The sequence below is a fragment of the Lissotriton helveticus genome, chromosome 7 (assembly GCF_964261635.1).
Source record: "Lissotriton helveticus chromosome 7, aLisHel1.1, whole genome shotgun sequence".
Lineage (NCBI taxonomy): Eukaryota > Metazoa > Chordata > Amphibia > Caudata > Salamandridae > Lissotriton > Lissotriton helveticus.
In genome coordinates this window covers 86,885,808-86,906,668 of record NC_136068.1, presented here as the reverse complement: position 1 = coordinate 86,906,668, position 20,861 = coordinate 86,885,808, and the positions used below count along the sequence as shown (strand labels likewise).

The 20,861-nt window shown below is 39.6% G+C and overlaps 1 protein-coding gene across 1 annotated transcript in view; it reads right to left on the bottom strand.

The window, feature by feature from the left end:
• Positions 1 to 20,861, bottom strand: part of CDH26 (cadherin 26) — a 317,238-nt gene that overhangs the window by 40,751 nt on the left and 255,626 nt on the right. Inside the window, exons 10-15 of the mRNA XM_078651581.1 lie at positions 19,473 to 19,706; positions 13,941 to 14,162; positions 12,209 to 12,336; positions 7,585 to 7,653; positions 6,658 to 6,726; positions 1,899 to 1,964 (exon numbers count right to left, since the gene is read on the bottom strand). Coding sequence (XP_078507707.1) covers positions 1,899 to 1,964; positions 6,658 to 6,726; positions 7,585 to 7,653; positions 12,209 to 12,336; positions 13,941 to 14,162; positions 19,473 to 19,706 — 788 coding nt within the window. The remainder of the gene's footprint in view (positions 1 to 1,898; positions 1,965 to 6,657; positions 6,727 to 7,584; positions 7,654 to 12,208; positions 12,337 to 13,940; positions 14,163 to 19,472; positions 19,707 to 20,861) is intronic.

Sequence of the window (20,861 nt, the reverse complement as noted above, 5' to 3'; positions counted from 1 at the left end):
CTTTGAGACTAAAAAAACTTAATGTGGTTTGAGTTGGAGTAGCAGCCAAGCCATAGTCCACATTTTTATTTTCTAACAAGGGGGAGCACTGTATCCTCCCCACTCCCAGAAAAAACTTCCCTTCCATCCCCTACTTCCCCTACCCCCGTCAATCACCCCTATACCACCCATAGGCCCACTCATACATTTAGCACCTGCTCAGAGCAGTAATTCCCCATTTCATTTGGTCTGATTCATAATTGCATGATACAGGAGTGATGCTACTGGGCAGTAACAGTAAAATCACATGCAATGTTATAACAGTACTAGTGCCATGCAACTTGGAATCATGTTCTTAGTGTTATCTAAGGAAATGTGTTCTGGTAAGAGGAATTGTTCTGAAGAGGGGGCCTGGCACCAAGGAACTATGGGTGTGCTTTGATAGAGATAATTGTTTGGTGTTGGTAGAAATTGTGGTCTATAGAAGTGGTATGGGCCATCGGGAGAAAGTGCCCAAGTAAGTAGATGTGGAGGCGCGGTCTAAAGAGGAAGTGTAGTACAGGACAGATGTGTCGGTGGGAAGGAGTTATGGTCTATAGTGAAATATTAGGGTCAGATATTCGAGAAAATGTTGGAGGCAGGCACAATGCCCCCCAGGATGCGTGAAGCTATGATTGTCACTCTATTAAAACCGTATGAACTGGTAGGTGTGCCCACAAGGGATTTGCTTAAATACTTAATTTTGTAAGACCATCTTCAGGACTGGCGTGGAAAAATATAGTAAGTCAACAGATATTCTATGTATAGGAGCGAATCCTAATAAAATTCGTATGGCTCTGTTTTTGAGAGACTCTGTGAGCGAGCATGTTACCCAATGCAATTCTGTCACAAGAGACTTCAGATTCCCTTTCAGCACGTATTATTTGCCACTGCAAATGTCCATATAAATGAGATTCCAACTGCGATTTGCTTCAACGAATCTCAGGCGTATAAAGGTATTTTCATGTATTGAATAGAGGCTATATCAGCCGTACCATCTCTCAAAAACAGAGCCATAACCAATTTTCCTTGAGTCATCTACAAATTCTTTGGAGTTTCGTCATAATTTGAAATTAGGATTCGCTCCTCTACATAGAATATCTGTTGATTAATCATATTTTTAGATGCTACAGTGACATTGATTTTCACACTGATTTTCGAGGGTCAACCATTTTTAGCTTGCATAGTCCTGAAGATGGTCTTACAGACGACAGCTTAAAGACCGAAACGTCGACAATTGCACTTATTTTCTGTACAATGTTACCGTAGGCTGTATTCTTCTGTATTAACCAGTTGATCAGCATTAATCTAATCTGAAAAAAGTGTACACAATTGTTACTGTGTAGTACAAAAACATCTGTATTTTTCCACACCTTCCTGTTTTATTGTATGTTTAATGATTTAGTACCCTTTATTATCATTGTTTACGATCAAATTCGTCTTTTAATCTACACCCATGTGTTTTGATATATTTTTTGACATTTACTGATATAATCTGATGTTTTCATAGTTTATTAGAAAACCAAAATTGTATATAGGTAGTTTGTGCATGAACAGTCTAAAATATACATAAAGAAATTAATCTGGAAATAAGACATAAGAACTTGCATTAAGTAAGGAGCACAAATCATTTAAAAATTAAGTATTTAAGCAAATCCCTTGTAGGCACAACTACCAGTTCATTCTTTTATAATGACATTGGCTTATAGCCCTTAGCTAATTCTTCCTAAAGACTTTCATATAGGCACATACATGCTATCTATTGCTAAAAGTTGTGAGAACTCTGCATGCTGAAGTTTCCTTGTTGTGTTTGACAGTGCCTTCTAGGTTGCAATCCACAAAGAATATCCTGATGATGACAGAAGCAATGCAATACGTACCCTTGCTGTCCATTTATCTGACTTTGATTGACGTGATGTCCCAAGTGATGACATTCCAACAGCAGCCTTAAAAACACCAGAAAACACTTTGTTACCGTCTTGAATGTTTACAAATGTGCAAGTATAGACATACAGGCAGGGAAGTTATATACATAGCAGTATGTCAATATATATATTTTTTTAATTTATAATGAAATTAGTAAAGAGAATCCTAATTATTTCTTAGGAGCTCACTGGTGGCAATACTGAATGCAGGGGTCGCTGAATACCAAAGCTGCCTAGTCTTGATTTCACCACTTGCTTCTTTGTTCTACAAACCTACACTTCCCCTCTTCTTTATCTCCATTTTAGTGGTTCATTTTCAACCTGTTTTCACCCTTTATTTCCCATCCTATCTGTCTTATTTCTCCAGTTTCTGCCTTTCTATCTCTGTGTCCTGATGAAAAATAACTCCAGGGGCTCAAAAAATGAATGCCGGAGCCCAGCACCGGCAACCACAAATACAAATTAAGCACAGGACGGATAAAGAAAGATTGACTTCTGAAGACAAGCGAGTTTTAATTTGTTAAAAATTCCATAATCATCATCTGGTGGGCAATAATAAGACATGTTAAACAATATACAATCACAAATACAATTTATCACCATAAGTACGGCTCAAGAACCGATGAATCCTGAACCTCGTGGTGAACTGCACATTGAACCATAACATGTCGCCACTGATGCATCACGGACTCGTATGTTTAGTTTAGCATACATCATTTAAAAATACTAAATATAATTAAAAAGTTATTTAAATAACTATTCAATGCTGTGATATTTATGGCCAATATATCTTTTTTAAATAATCCCTAAAAACTGCCCTCACTACACAAAGACTTATATACAATCACACCACTGCATGTAAGGTTATCAAACAATTTGACCTCAAGAAGCTCTTTCAAAGCACATGGTGAATGTAGATGTGTAACTATACCAGGCGTGCATCACATGTTAGCATCATTGTAGTTATTAATGTTTATTGTATTCACATATATTTGCACAAAATATGGTTGCCAGAGAGCAAGTGTGTATTCGTTTGCTATTCTTCTATATTGTTGTCTTCTATTTTCCTAACCCAGCTGGGATTGTTTGCTGATTTTTTTATTTTTATTTTTGCTGAAAACATGCATGGAAGCGCCTTAAAAAACATCCTGTCTAAAAAAAGTTATAACGATTGCTGAATTTTCTCAAATCTGTACAATTGATAGCAGGGTCATTTGGCTATAGGTTACTGTAAGTGCTCAGAATAACTCCAGGCAGTGCATAGCCTGATCTTTGTGATCACACCCAAAGCCACTACTTTATAAGTTCCGTTGTAATTTTGATTCAGGGGGATGCAAGCCTTTTCACTCAAAATGAAATTATAATTTGTTTGTGAACATGAACCTTCATAAATGTCCTTATGCTTGTTTGCATAGGGAAATATTTTGTAGGGAAGGAAAAACACATGGTGAAATGAATGCAGAAATCAGTTCTCCAACACTGATTCACAAAGTTGTTCTGAAGTGAAAATCGTGATGGTCGAGTAATCCTACTGATTAGACGTACTGTACCCCAAAACCATGGGGATTGGAGATACGGAATTACCACTGCGGTGTTCCTGCACCACTGGCAATGATTGAATTTGTGGACAGTGACCGCATTCAATTTGTATTATTCCCACAAAAACATCTGCCATTCACTTGGGGAAGTCTACTCTGTGAACCCCAGCGGCATGTGTTAAGCGCACATTTGTAATGCACATTTCACACGATATATAATAAACAATCTGGGTATGATTTAGAAAGATATCCCATCCACTGTATTACAAGTTCCACAGGATATAATAAAATTGTAATATGACAGACATGATATCCATCACGTTTGTGACGGAGTAACCTGCCTGCCAAAGTCTAAATCAGGCCCTCTGTCTCTATGCCTTTATGAATTGTATGCAATGCTTGCATGCATGATTTAAGACTTCATCCCCATCAGTTGCTGTAGATGTTCCTGAAAAATGGTTTCTGGGTCTGTCTTTTTATATAAATGTATGAAATTCCACCTGTGCCGTCTGAGGGCTTCCAACAGCACTTGTCCCCCTGCTTCCCACTGCATGACCGGTTTCTGAAATTACCTTCATGCTGTGCTGAGTATTCTGCTATTTCTTGTTGAGAGGGTAGGAATAATAAGGCTAGACTGTCCAGCCAGAAACCAAACACATCACCTTTGGGATGGGGGAAGCGCTAAGTCTGGTATGCCTCTAGCCCACCCCAAATCAGGGTGGGACTGGCCTATATGCAATCAGGCAGTGCCCAAGGGGCTGGTCTGATAAGTCAGTGTGTGGGCCATTTTTGTGGGTGTTTGTGTGCCTGTTTTATGGTCTGGTGGGACGGTTTTTATTGTTGATTTCCTTGATAGTATCACAAACATTGCCTTTAGCAAGCACTACAAATGTTTGCAGCCTCCCATACCTTTCAAAACATCCATACAACCTGTCTTTCCAAGTTCAAAACTGCCCTATCTGCAAATGTGGGACATTTTTTAGCCATGTGGTTCGCTAACAGGGGCCACTTTTATTTTGGTACCTGGGTCTATTTTCTGTCACAGTCCTACCTTACCCTAAATCCATGAGTTGACGCCACCTTTTTTTCAGTGTATGCAACGAAGCCTTCGCTGCATATCTATTCTATTCCAATATACTCGTAAAATGCAGCAACATTCGTTTTTGTGGTGACGAGGACCCAACAAGGATGCACACATCCTGCTTCACAATTTAGCATGTTGGTTGTGGTTAAATGATGCAGCTGAGCTGCTTCTACCCGGCATATCTGCACATGAAGAGGAGAAGCAGGCTTAGGGCTTGATTGCACATGGACCATAAAACTGAAATCCATCTGCAAAGCACAGGGTTCACAATTGTAATTGGTGGGATGTTTATCTCACCTGGTAATTAATGGGTGCAATAACCTTCACACCATCTCTTAATGTTCGGCATGTCAAACCCAACAGAAGTTAAGAGGGAAGAGGTACAATAATTTCCAGGGAAAAGCAGATTTTGGTGTAGTAAGCACTGCAATGCTCTTGGTATTGACCAAAAAGTCACAATATAATAAATGTATTACACTTGATCAATCCCAAAACCAGGAATCGTCAGATTTGATCAGGTGTGATCAATTTCAACTAGCCCTCTGTGCAGAGGAGGCAATCCCAGTGGGCAGCACAACCACACTGCAGCCCCTCTTGGCTTCAGCAGCAGCTTCTGGCCATGGACAGCCTTAGTAGAGTGAGTGGCTTGATGCGGACAAACCAGGTTTGCAATACTGCACCTTCCTAAGGAGCAGACTAAAACCATTCTCCATGCTCTTAGAGTTTAGTTGAATAAACCTACCCATGAAAGGTCAGGTTTGCCTATGCTGTCCTTTACATTACGAGGCTCGCATGAGGTATTTTTTGCCAGCGTGGCCAGAGGTTTTCAGTTTGGCCCTGAGCAAAGCTGGCATCTCACATATCAGTGGTGACATAGCCTTACAATGATTCTTTACATTTAAGGTAAATTAGGGGTGGGCGGAATTTGCGTAATCGCGTTACGCAAATCTCCGCGAAACGGTAAAAAATCTCCGCGAACACGCAGAAATTCCTCAAACACGCGGAATTGCTTGTTCGCGATGCTTTTTTTCTGTTCGCAATGGCTGTTTGAGTTTTCAGGGGAAATATCTCGCGAACACGCATTTTGAGAACGCGAACAAGCAAAACATTTCACAAAGTCGCGGAACGCAGAATTTTGGCCAATTTCGCGTTCTCCGAGGAACGTGAAATTACCCTAATTCCGCAAATTCTGCGAGCGCAACGGAATTTACCGCCCAGGCCTAGTAAATATGGCAATTCCATTATTCTGAGCAGGTACTCCGCCTGCCCTCACAGTAATCTGAGTATGCTTGAAGTCGCCTCAACAGATTCGGATTGTAATACTTGGGCGTTGAGGTTTAGGCCATTAAGGATTCACCATGTCTTTTACTGACCCCTTAATGGTCCCACACACTCTGGGCAGTGTTGAGACAATGTTTCTTCTCATCTCTAAAACCTTTTCTTGAAGCTCCCATCCTCCACTACTCTCTGCTACCTGATCACCTCTGTGGCTTCAAGGCTAGCCATGGCTGCTATGCCTTTAAGACCAGTGGTTCAGCGAAGCTGGCCTCTTTGACTACTGTTTTGGTGGGGAAATTCTGCAATTACCAGGGTTCAGTGGGCCTCTGTGGCCTGGTGCCCCTGCACCTACTGCACCATCGAAAGCTGTGCTCCTGTACAACACTTATTTAGAAATCTTTGATGTTTCCATCTTTTGTACCTGCCTACTTCTTCTATGTTCAATCGCAAGGCACTGCCTCTGCCAATCACAACAATCTGCTCATAACAAGAGTCATAATAACAAAATCTATTTGATTGCCTGTTTGACTCTCTGGCTGTTTATCCCCTCTTATATTGCTCCTACGACAACACTAAAGTATTGCGCATTGGAAGTTAATGAATTATATTTTGGAACAAACAATAAGGTTCTAGATATATTTTTGGAGACTGTGAATATGTCCTGAATATAAGATCTGAATAAAATGTACAGGAGAAAGTAAAAAATCAAACACCACAAGAAAAGGGGCATTACAGCAGCCTCTTCCCACCCTCCAAGAAGTGTGCCGCTGTACAAACATGTTGTCGAACATCTCGCGATCTACAGGAAACATACCTGTGCCGTCCACATCTCCGTCTTCTCTGGACCCTTTATGCCAGACATGGGAGAGGTTCCAACAGCATTCTTCAATACAAAAAAGAGTGACGCAGCTTAGAGTCTTTCAAGCAGCACAAGAGAATATATACACTGACCATGGGATGGAAGTCCCAAGAAGAAAAGTACAGCAAAGAACAAGGCAAGTTTCCAATATAATTACTCAAGGAGAGACAAGTGTGTGGGACCATGCATGTGTATGTGTCAAATATAAAGAGGGTTGTCTCCCCTATAGGATGGCATAGAGAGTTCACAGCAGATACAATGTTCTTGTAAGTAGGCAACTATCTGGATAAGTCTTTTAGGAAGGCTAAACAATCTATAATAGTGAGTAAGGGATTATAAGGAAGGGTATGCCTCGTGAGATGATGCCTAAATGCATGGGAGTTTCAAAACAGTATACATTCAAGTGAACTGAAACTTTCCAGATTAGCCTGGAGAATGGTGGGAAGCTGGAAGGAGAAATCTTTGGGAAAGTCCTGCCGGATCGAGGCCCTGCCACTTGTTTAGCGAAAGGGAACAAAGATGTCCCAACACCTTCAATGTTACAGCAATTCTCCCCTGGTGCTGAACTCTTCATATTCCCATTGTTCATGACGAGCTCAGCTCGTCATGAGCACACGAGCAGTGTACTGCATGACGAGCTGAGCTCGTCATGAGCAGGGAAGGGGAGGGACCTAGAGCTTCAAGAACCCTTCCTGGAGGGTGTGCCAGATGTTTGGCAAGCCAAGGGTGAGGCAGACTGGTACAAGGTCATGCTTCAATGTCACATACAAATATAAAAAATCAGAGAACGGAACACTACTCCTCAGTCAAAGGAAATGGAGTTGCCCAGATTGAACTTCATTACATTGATAAAAAGTAACACATAGCGACAAAGTAACATACCCGATTTTTGATATATATGTCTGGGCCATTTCCCACTTTGGCAGCAGAAGAGAGCACACTTGGGCTTGCCTGAATCAAAGAAAATGTATCATTCCAAAATTACAGATTGACAATATTGATCAACAACAATAGGGTTATCCAGTAAAATCAAGAATAGGATTATAGAGATCAAGCAAACATCCCAACAGGAACTGACCACACTTGCCCCCACATGCATCAATCTAGGATTTTGCATTTCTTAAATAGCGAAAATTAAGGAATCGCTATTTAGGAAAGGCAAAATCCTATGCATCAAGAAATCCTAAAAGTTTTTAGGATTTCTTAATTTTCGGAAATTGCGATTCCTTAATTGCGAATCGCAATTAAGGAATGGCATTACATTGATTCCTATGGGCCCATAGGAATCAATGCCGTTTTGCATTTTTTTTTTTTGCACTCGCAATTTTTTGATGCATTGCAAGGGTGCAGAGGGGGGTCCAAAGGACCCCCCCCCTGCACCCCTGAAATGTATTTTCAAGTGCATGTTTCACACACACATGTCCTAAGGACATGTGTGTCTGTAACATGCAAGTTTAAAAAATGCATTTTTTTGCTTTTTTAAACATTTTCGCAAATTAACACGAGGGTCAACCTCGTGTTAATTTGCACTTCCAATTTCAAAATTCGCTATTTTTTACAAATTGCTGCATTGCATTTAAGGAATCGCACAAATGCGATTCCTTAATTGCATTTGCATTTTTAAGAAATGCAAAAAATAGCGAATTGTTTCATGCATCCCAAAAACGTATTTAGGAAGTGCAAACGGCCGAATTTACCGATTCGCACCGTTTGCACTTCCTAAATAGGTTGATGCATGTGGGGGAAAATATCTTGATGAATATTATAGAATATTAGTATTATATTACATTTTACCATCTAACCCACCAACGGGTAATGCTATTTAGAAGAGCATCCCTGTTTAACAGATAGAATACATAGTCACTTCAGCTAAAACATCAAGCTAAACATTCTAGTGAAGGGCAGCAGTGGTTCTATAACCCATGTTTGATCACAACTGTAAACTAGGAGGTCAGTTAACAAAGGAAAGTCCACAGGCAGAATTCTGCATGCATGTAAATTTCTGCCTATGCCGAAATCTCCTCCCAGGAGGCACTGGCCAATCCTTGTCACAAGTCTCTGCCTAGTATTAGGATTTTTGAATTTCCACCAATTCATATGGGAGGAAGAAGACTCCTACGGAAAACATAAGAACAGTAAACATACAACTGGTAACCTGATGGATTTCTGTCATATGGTTGGGAAGGTTCTCTGCCCTGACCCCAGAGATCTCAGATCTCTGCCTCTGTGGTAAAGATTTTTAAATGCAAGGGAATAGGGAAACACCTTGCACACAAATCTCACATTCCCTGCTCACATTTACCATGCAAACCCCTAAATAAAGCTCACATCATAGATACTTCCTTCTTCCCTTTAGACCATTTACCGCCAATTGCAAATTCAAAGTTGCAACCATTCCCACTCAAGAGGAAGAGGAACTTCATGGAAGAGGAGACATATCTGGTGTTCCCTTCGTGGTTGCTCATTACAAAGAACTACACAGTCTGCCTCCACAGACTCTCTCAGTGAAGTAGAGAAGGCAGTCATGTGGCAGAAGTTGACAGACTCAATGCATTGGGGGTGAATAAGCTCTTAGTAAATTTTAAATTACCCTGGCATAATTAGCATAATGTGATTTAGAAACTTTGTTATGTGAAATTCCCACAATTGTGCTGCTTCGCGTAATTAAGTGTCATTCGCAGTAAAAAGCAGCTGTTGTTTTGCAGTTATTTTGTTAGTGTGAATGCTTTCTCACCTCAAAATTGATTAAGAAACTTATTTTGCGCTAAACTATAACTTGAAATAACAGATTTTCATTTTGTAAAATTTCTCTTAATTTTGCCAATCTTTTGCATAGTTAGGTGAAAGCAAATTACACACATTTCACAAACCTAAAGGGTGAAGGCATGCACCATGAAGAAACCCAAGAAAAATGAAGATAGAAGGAGGGTCAAGGAGAAGTTCTGCAGGAAACCGGTGTCAAATGCTATTCCAGGACCTGAACCTGGAATCCATCTCCACCTCACCCCTTTCAAGAAGCCTGTCTGCTTCACCATACAACCTGCCTTGCTACATGGCCTGCCTATTTCAGGTATCTCCCAGCATAAGCCCAGGTAATAACTCAACACCCCTCTCTCACAACCATTTCTTATAACAATTCATTCCTCTATGTCCTTCAACCACCCTTCACAGATAGGCAGACATCACACACATGTCCTCAGCATACAGCCTGTAACCCTCTACCCTTTCTAGAAAGTAAACTGCTAAAACAATTCCTGATGCACTCTACCTTTCTGGCATACATTACTCATACCAAGTAGCTTCTTAGCAACAGCTGAGAAGGAGCCGTTCCCACTGCGGCCGGGTGAAAAGTCTCTGCACTCAGCTGGTGACATATCTCGATACCTGTCTCAAGCATCAGGTTGAACTTGCCTTGGAGATGGCTACGGTGTCTCCAATGACCCTCTGGAATGATCCAGTGATCAGACTGGAGTGCAGGCTTTATTTCAACATCTGTAGGTGTGGCCTGGAGTGTGGTGTAAGGGGTTTGAGCTCCAGCTTCTCGACTACAATCACATCAAGGATCACTGCAGATGAGAAGTGGTATCTAACAACAACTGCTTCCCTGGACCTGCCAAGGCTGTTGATCCTCTGCCTCTCAATCCCTCTCTCTTCATGAAATAATTGTTCTTCGGAATGAAGGGGAAGGCAGGAAAGGTATTCACTGGCATGGTGAAACGTATTTTGTCTGTGTTGCTTCCTTATCTGAGCACGCTCTGTGTGAGTAGGTGATGCTGTAGTGAGATTCACATGTTGATGGGTGTGGTGGCATCATCACTTCTCATGCCCTCCCCCATTTACAGTGGCAGGTGGGTTGCATTTCTTTGAAACCTAATTTTATATTATTAATGAATATGTTTATTGTTGTTTTTATTTTCCAAATGTTCATTCAAAATAATGATAATAATAATACATTTATGAGATTACATTTGTTCCATTTATTTTTCCCCATGTGGTGATGGTGTTATTCCTTGCCTCAGTTTGTTACTGTACCAGAGATTTTGATCATGTGGGGTGCTTGAGAACTCAAAGGTTTGGCTGAAGTAGTTTTAAGCCTATTTTGTCAGAGGTATTGTAGATTTAGGTGTAATTTTTGTGAACAGCAATTATCTTACTCTTTTCTGGGTGTTTAAGAACTTGCATGTGACATCCAAAATTGTCCTTAAATTCTCCTTAACCCCACCTATTTGGGTTTTCCAACCACTCACCCTTGTTCTTCACAAATGTACTTTAAAAATATATATCTTCCTGTGTGGAAATTTCTACACTTGTGGTAGAGAACTTCACACATAAAAGATATCATAGGCTAGGGTAGAGATCTCAATCTGGATATTTGCAAATAAGATTTGGGAGTACCACAGGAGTACTTCTCCATGTACTCAAATTACTTTCCTGAGTAGGCTCCTAGATATTAGCCACTGTCCAAAATTAGTTACGAAAAAGATATTGCATAATACAAGACCTAATTGGTTCTTTAATCAGTGAATGTAGGCCCTAGCATTCTTTCTATTTTCGTAGTGCGTTTTTAGACATTTTATAATAACATTTAAAATAAATCACCAAGAATGCTTGAGTTAAAACAATATAAAAATTTACCATATCATTGCTTTTATATGGCTGTTGAAGTTGAGTTACTCCTTGCCTTTTATTCAAATATGCAAGAATTAAGTGTGCTACTTTTTATAAGCAAAGACAAAAAAAGATTTTATGCATGTATGCACAAAATAATTGACAAATCTCCTTGTTCCAATTTTCAGCAAATCAATATTGGAAAATAACTGACTTTACAGGGCATTTTCTAAAAGTCAAGACCAAGAGACAGTAAGGTTCTTGCTTGTCATGTTGCTGCTCAGTGATTTTGAATACAGGTATATCATCCATCGTTGTCTTAACAAAAGTTCACGAATTCTTTCGCAAGCTCTCGTGGTGTAGATCGGCATCCTTCAGGGCCTGCAACACTGCATGGCTACCTTATGACTAGATCTTTGGCGATGGAGGATAAGGTTCCAGTGATTCGGGAAGGAAATTTACTGTATATGCAGACATTAGCAGACAGCTGATACGACTGACATAATCATTTGCATCTTGTATTAGGGTTTCTAAAGTAGACGTTTAACAAGCATATACTGTCTGCTCATGCAAACTATGATTTAAATGCCAATTAGTGTCACCCCGTATTTCATTCCCTGGTCATAGATTTGTCTTTAACTCAAATGTGAGGGCCAAGATTGATCATGAGGCTAGAATTACAGCAAATCACAAACTACAACTTAGTGGAATGGGACCAAGCATTTCATTCTCACATTACAATGAAGAGACCTCACTTGTTCAAAACAAATCAGTGTAAAAAAATAACTACACCTAGGAGTCTAAATCTGAAAGCAGCTGAAAGCTGGGCTATTATCACCACTTTGTCAAACCTAGTCCCTGATCCAATCACTGACCCATCACTTGCACACCCCAGTACCTGTGTCAAGGAGCTGCCACCTTCCTCGTTGTATTTGATTAACGTCTGGTTCCCGTCATCGAAAGGTGGCAATCCACCACTCTTCTGGGAGGAGCCACAGAGAAGGCATGTCAGAAGAAGCAAGGCCACTAAAGTGGGAGAGAAGAGGGCCAGATATATGAGAAGATGACGACCTGTCCAACCACTGCATTCTCCAGCACCAAGAGACGCTTTCTTGATATCATTTAATGGAGCGGAATGAGGTATTGTGAATGAAGCAATCGATCTTTCATGAATTTAGCCAACTAACAGAATCCCTAGCCACTAAATGCTAATGTAGGGCACATTTAACATTAATCAAGGTTTTCTACTGTAGGTTCAATGTTTCAAATTATTGGCTGTCATACATTATCTATGTAGTAACACCATGTATAAACATATCAATATTTGGGTTGTGCATACACAACCTATCAAATATTGCAGAAAGTTATTGACCGATAAAAAACATTAACAATCTTTACATTATCTCTCGGATTTGCTGACATTTGGGGGGGGGGGCAATTTATAGCTATCTTTTTCAACAATGATTTGAGGGTTTTAACTGAGTTCCATACACTTTTTTTCATGTATATTGGTGTTTATTATTATTTGTGTTCCTCTTTAAATTTGAATATATGTTATTTAACTTAATGATTGACTTAAATCTCAAAATGTCCTGTCCTGTTTCTGTAAAATTCATGCACAATAGTTCTGGACAACTCATTAGTTATCATTCAAATCTCTTTCTCAAAATGTGTAAATTAACGAAATATTTTTTTCTTTATAAACAGTACTTTGTTGCCTTAATATTCTGGCTCAGCTTTTTAGCACTCATTATATGATTACCAGGTGGGGCTTCTTTTATGCTAAGTCCAGGGATCGCCCCTTAGACTGTGATATTTCAGGGTGATCTCACCCTCACTCCAACAATGTTTGATAAAAGTGCTAAGAAATGAAGAATTGTGCTCTTTGACCATGAACATCATTCAATGGCAGGTAGGAGTAACAGTTACTACCTATATGTTGCTGTCTCTGGCCAGTAAGGACCTCTTTGCAACCACTCTGATATTTAAAAAACAAATTGTTTTCTTAGTTCTTGTTAGATTTAGTAGACAGATATTTTGCCTATTCTCTTGTTATTAATAAGCAGCTGTGGTGAGTATTAGTAAATATAGTTTAAAAAATCACACATGGCCATCACGGAAAACATATATGAAGTATATTCATTTTGAAGGTGTATACTATTAAATCATAATGTAATAGTAATATCCTTTTATACATTACCAGATATTATCAGCTCCACAAGAAATGTGCTTTTGAAGTAGAAACCCCACTGCACTAGACTAAACTTTTTATGTTGTTAAGTCCAGATGGGGTGTCAACCAAAGACAAGCTTGGGATATAGATGGATATTACTTTGTTTGCTTTACCTTAAATAGCAGGGCTTAGCCCAGAGTTTGTAGTAAACAGAATCACAGCATGAATGGAACACTTCACAATGTGTGTAACTCCACATATAAATTCATGATCTAATCCTCAATATGATGCAGATACAATCAATATGAAACTTGTCAGGTGGACATCATACTTTGAAGGACACTGATTTACCTATGCTGCTATACTGATGTTTAATAAATCAAGCCCTCAACTAGAATGAGCTATGCTATGCCAAGTGTTAAATAGGAAGAACTTACACATCTCAATCACCACTTACATAAAAAGAGCATCAGAGCAGCCAGCATTACAGCAATGCTGCCACCACCCAGGAAGTGAGCTGCAGGTGCCATCTTCTCACATACGCGACCATCCGGGCAGGAGCATATTCGGATAACAAGATTCTGTGTCGCTGAATGTCCTTGGCGGTCGTAAATGTTCAGGCCTACTGTGTGATTTCCCTTGGGCAAATTTTTCAGAATTCGAAGTTCGGCTGAACCATCTGCGGGACAGAAAGAATGCTTTAGTTATAGTCCCAAGAACTGTCGAATGGAAGGCGTCCATTGCTCTGAAATGATCCCTTCACATTATTTCATACAACTATGAGAACCCAAGATGTATAGCAGTTTAACGAGGGCCTTATGGCATGTGATAGATGAGCTGGCATTCTCTGGGTGGCCCAATCAACCAGTCATTCATTCATTCAAAAGTACTTTAATTCAGTTAAAAACCTTATAAAGTTGTACATAAATAAAACACGAAATATAACATAATTCATTGTCAAAATGCATCACAGCATGAGGTGAAAAAGAGAAGCTCAATGAGAATTTGTATCGAAGCACAGTCCAGTGATAAAAACCTATGGGTCGGTCTGAAATGTCATTGTACTATCCTCAAAAATCTACCAATAGAACCCATACACCTAATATCATAGAGGATACCCCCCTCGCGCCCAAACAGAAGTGTGTGATAATCAATCAGTAACGATGCAACAAGCTGTATACAGAATAAATAACATACAATAGAAGATACCAGAAAAGTGCAGTCATAGTATAAACGGATATGTACATATCCAAAAGTAATATGAATACGACAGGAGTCCCACTGCATACAATATCACTATTTTGTGAATCTCAATTTTGCATAAATAGCTTTTAGCTTGCAATACGAACATTGATGGTCTATGCTCAAGTTTTAATACATGTCTATTAATCTGTTGGTTAGAGTAAAACCATGTAATTAATAAATAACTTAATGTATCGATCAGACAAAGTTTACTGGCAATGAATGATTTGTCCAGATTTATTTTTATAATTTATTAATTAGTTTGCAACTTCAAACCCGTACAGTCTTTTCACTATGTCTATGTCGCACGCTGCGTCATGCATGACGCTATATGTGTTCCTGAACTTTGAATCTGGTCATGTGACCTAGACCCCGAGAGAGGTCGAAACGTGTCATTTTTGTGCCATTAAACCTTCATCTTCTTGAACCTCTACATTCGGAGTGGCTCATTCTTCTCATACTAACCAGCGTGCAGGAAAACTGTTGCAATATTGAGTGTAAGCGTCCACTTCCGAGCACCGACCCGTTTTGGATGGGCGTCATTTTGCACTTCAGTTAGCTTTTGTGTATATGTATATATATATATATATATATATATATATCTCAACGACTCCGTCACTTTTCTCGCGCTCTGGACACACTCCAGCCAGGAAGAAAGCCAACGGACACGGACCAATTGTAGTGCTTCAATTTTTATTTCAGGTGCAGTAGAAGTCTCATGACGTTTCGGCTCGCAAGAGCCTTGTTCACATATATATATATTAACCTGTGGCGTGCGCCCGTTTTTCCCGCTGTGTGCGGCATTTTCATAAATACCATGTAACGTGACGAGCTCACCTTGTCATCCGCACAGGGTAGGTAATGCTGATGACGAGCTGAGCTCGTCATCAGCATGGAAGGGGTTAACATCCCCCGTGTTGAAAAAATGAATACAGTTGTGAACTTCTGTTCTCCCGTGGGACTCAGCAAGGCCCACATGTGGTTTTATGTGAGTACTGTGCACCCAAACCCAACACAAAAGCACACAGGCCAACATTAGAAACAGCTAGGAGCATATACACTTCTGGAGACAAGTGCAAACTTCGCTCTTTCCTAAATAACTGCACCACCTGCATTCAGAAAACAGGACTCAGAAAACACTCACTTCCTCAAGGGCAATCCTCACCTCATAACTCGGGAACTGCACCCAACTCACCAGCAAACTGCTCCCATTATGGAGGTAAGCAACAAAAAAAACTGCTGACCCATGGTTCACCGTGGCATTATATAGTTATGTACTTCCATATATAACTGTTATGGCCCACAATAATGCTAAAACCATAACACACCGCAGTGAGCAACACATTGTAAATTATATCTATTGCATTAACATAACACACATCTGCTATGAGGGTTGTACATCAGCAGCACAGTACAGTCAAAAACTAAACATCACCAAATGAACAGGCGCGGAATAACTAAAGAGATCTGTCACGCCTTACTGGACAATTTTGGAGGACTTTAATATAGTCCATTCACTGCAGGTTGCAAATATCTATAAAAACTGTCTCACAAAAAGACACTCAGATATGGGATGCTAACAAAAATACCCATCCTTTCAGATCTTTCTACTTCTCTTTCCCTCCAACCATGCCAGTTCAGGATCACAACAATACATATGATTGCAGATTGGACAACACAGGGAAGTAAACAGCAAAGCAGGCTATATCATGAGAAATATCATAAAGGGGTCTGCAGAGCTATTAAAAGCTGACAACAAACTGAAAACCATAAAACTCTCCATCTGTCCCTTACTCTTCACCCTCCAACTCACTGATTAATGCTGCATTCAATAACATAATATCCGAATCTCTGAGATAATCATGCCCAACACGAAAACACTAACTACTTGGTAGCAAAACAAAATAATATCCTTCCAACTGCATACCCTACTCATCTAGTCAAGCTCTTCAGCGCCCCACATAGGTGCAGTAAGCAATTATTAAATGCTACAATGCAATACAATACAATACAAACTGCAGAGGGCCACAAACGTTTGCGTTGCCGCACTGATGGAGGACACTCACAGTGGTATCAGATGCCTATATATAAAATCAGACCTTGTGAAATGGTACCTGTTGAACTGTTTTTGCATTGTAGGGCTCCCACTTTGTTAAGTTTGTCACCGGCTTTGTGTCCCGCATATTGGTTGTTATGGATTGCTTTCCTCAGTTTGTGTACCTACATTCCTTTTGCCCACTTCAGCGACTCATACGTTCTACCTGTTTCATGTATTATGAAGATTCTGAATGTTTGGACCACATGGTCTGCCAGCATCTACAATACTGGTCCCTTCAAAGTTCTAGGAATATTCCAGGTGCATGCAGGGCACAGCATGGCTCAACCTTTTAAAGGAACTGACAAGTCAAATTGCAAACCTGTATAGCATTTATGTTGCTTTCATGGTTATTAGTTTTTTATGCTAATGATGTCATGCAACCTATTATTTTAACCCGTTGCGTGCTCACGGTTGAGCTGCACTCATGACGAGCTGAGCTCGTCATGACCGTTGGAACATTCACACGCATGGATAATTTCCCTGCTGAGCTAAACGTTCCAAAACGGGTCTGGTCGTGACGAGCTCAGCTTGTCAAGAGTGAAGCTCCACTGTGCCTCATGACGAGCTGAGCTCGTCATGAGCACCGGGCCGCCACGCGCGGCCCCCCTCCCCCATTCACAGCAAGTGAAAACGCCCCGCAGCCAAGGGGTTAAGGAATACCAGCTACCTGGACATTAACCAGGTCCACAGCCATTACTTATAGAAGTGTTGTGAAGTTCTTCCTGTGAACAAAGGCTGCAGAATTGCTGGGTCTTATCTACCTTGTGTACCACATACCCCTCTTTCCCCACACATGGCTCTCCCTTAGAGTTGCACGTTATGTTTCAAATTCTTGGAACATATTCTGCCTCAATCTTTAGTAAGATGGGCATTCTGCATAGGAGCCTGGGCTTGACCCTCGTAGCAGAAAAGTGATATGCACCTTTTTGCCCAAGTGTAATTAGACATTCACCTGCACACTTTTTCTCCTATCGTATAGCCAAATTTATCAATGAAAATGGTCCACTTAGTAATAAATTCTGATGCTGCTTTGTGTACGGAAAAGCAAAGAAGACCATATATGGCCTTAATGAGTGGAATCTCTTTGAAGCACTAAAATTCAGAGTAGAAAAGCTAAAGTCTGTGTAGGACCAGTGGGCTGTTACTATGGACCAGCCATCATGTATATTTAAAGGAAGAGGTAGGGAAATGTATTTGTTTAGGATCCCGAAGGGGCTGCCGTCATCATTGTTTCTAATCCAAAACAGACATAACCAAGGAAGGCTAAAGGGTGATGTAGCCGAAATTGAAGTTTATTTATAGGGGTGCATTATAATCAGACGTGTAGAGTGCACCCGCATATAATCCTTTGTTGTATTAAGGTGAAGTGTTATAATTTCGAAATGTAATAACATGAAATGTGATGTGTTTTTGTCAGTGTGGTGGGAAATGTATATGTATTTATTTTAATTTGTAATCATTTATTTTATGTTGTAATTTATTTACATATTTGTTTGATGTATTATAGTAATATTATTACAATTTACAAAATGTTTAGTTTGTAAATTGTTTTTAATTAAATTGTAAAATATGTGTGTTTTTATTTTAAATTAAATTGATTCCCGTATTTATTATTTTATGCTTTTGGTATATTTAAATATGTTTACATATATTTTTGATAATATTATGCTATTTAAGAATTTTTTAATGATATCATTAATTAAAATATTAGTTTATTTATATATATATATATATATATATATATGTGTGTGTGTGTTTATATATTTTAAAAGGAGGTTTATTTGTTGTATTTGTCAAAATATATATTTAATTTTTTTTAAATTAAAATTAGTATTCAATTTATGTTTATTTTAATATTTTAAATTATATATTTTTTAAATCGATATTGAATACAAATATATTATTACAAACATTTTTTTTCCGATTTTGTTTGTACTTACTTTTTAAAGTATAGGGAGTCGATATTTTTGTATTCTGTATTTTTCCCTCAATATTTTTTACATCTATATTTTTTTGTGGTCGATATTCTGTCTGTAAACCTTTGGAGAGAGAGCTTTTTAGAACAAGCTCTGTCTCAAAGCGTTATGCTATCTGACCCATTGGTGGTGGAGAGACTTCTTAGGGATACTCCAAATGCTAACACCTTGTAGTTCTTTTACCTGAAGATGCTTAAGTAGTAATGTGATATTAGCATTAGTGTAGGGATAGATTAATGGTTTTTATTCATCAACCCTCGGTGCAGGGAAACTTGGACTCATGCTTCCTGATCCTCAGTACTCTGCTTCATGAATGAATTGTTTTGTATATATTGCACCCTTTAAACTGGTTGCACAGGTTTGGCTTTATGCTGATTCCAATGTATTTCTACACTCTCATCTTGAGGTGTCTTTATGTCAAGTTATTTTGGCATTGTAATGAATTAACGTAGTTGTCTGTGGTTATTATGTGTGGAGAAGCTCCTCTAGAATTAATTGGCAATAATTAACAACTTTCTCCCCTCTACAGTTACATGCTGCTATAAAGAGCCATCAGATTGTGATTCAAGATTAGGTCTAGAATTTATGGGCCTGGCCCTTTCAAGAGTAACATGAGTATCGGTAGCACCTGCTCAGTGCTCTTCGAATGAATGATGCTGATTCTAAAACTTACCATTTGTGTTTCCTAATCTCCACGTATCCTTTGCATTTCTGGTCTCATCTGACATTTCAAAGGTAAAGGGACCTGCGAAAGGATCCTCGTCATTGTCAGCGGCATGGATCATCAGTTCTGGGTTCTTCAACTGATCACATACTTCCATGTAAGGGGATAGCAGGTAAGGGGTGTTATCATTGATGTCGGCCACGTGGAGCATAATTGTTCCAGTCCCCGTCTGAGGAGGCTCTCCTAATCCCGAAATAAACATTTTTGTTAAGTTTTATTAGCAGCATCAAGAGGTCAGTAGAGGATACCAATTAGAAGCAAGAAACATGCATTCGAGTTAAAGTACCAATCAGTTTCCCTACAAGGGAGTAAATATATAATAACATGAACTGTATTCAAACTACCTCAAATTATTATATTTAGCATTCAGAAACTACTTAAAAGCACACAAAATCACTACAATTCACATCTTACTATTAAGATGTTTAACATTTCACCAATGGTGTACAATCTGCAGAGGTGCAATAAAAATGGCATGCAACAAAAAAACAAAATGATCATTCTGTTTGGAGTTTAAAAGAAACTTTGTCATGTGTTTGTTAATATCTATTCTTTTTTCCTGGGTGCCGGATATTTTCTTTTTTAACTTAGGTCCTAATTATGATGGAGGTCAGTCGGATCGCTGACTGCCATCGTATCAGGCAGGTGACTGTCCGACAATGAGTCAGCAATCCCACCCAGACTATTATGATCAGAACACGTGCAGGCGGTCGGAAAGTGTTTTTTTCTACCACAGTAGAAAAAGGCACTTTGAGCACATCCATGCACCAACATGTGTCCCCAGGGCCACTTAGCAGTGGCCCACTGGGGCCCTGCTTGGGGCCCTCAAAATCTGTTTCCATCTGCCTTTACATGGCATTGGGACCATCATGAAAAGGCAGTCAGAAAAGGACATCCTAATCCCTATGGTGGTGCCTGCGCAGGCATTGCCTCCTTTGTAGGGATAGGATTCAACCGCCACCCGACGGGATCATGGATCCTGTCAGAGGCGGCGGTCTTTCCACCTAACCTGTGTGGTGTGACTGGCTGCATCACAATGCAGGAAGGACCACCACAGAGGGCTTGTCAGTGGCAGTCTGCCCGACATCATAGTTAGGGCCTTAGTCTCAAATTAGTCAAAGTATTGGGCAAGTTGCAAACATATGTTGTTGATTGGCCTCATCTAGTTCTTTTTTTAATGAATCTCCATTATAACAATTTTATTGGAGTTACATAGAAATCAAAGAAAAACACAAGATAGCCATTTTGACAATTTTGAAGCCCATTGGTCTAGCTCATTCTCCTCCCATCCATCCTTCCGTTCCATCCATCCTTCCGTTGATTTCCGTTCTACAGCTT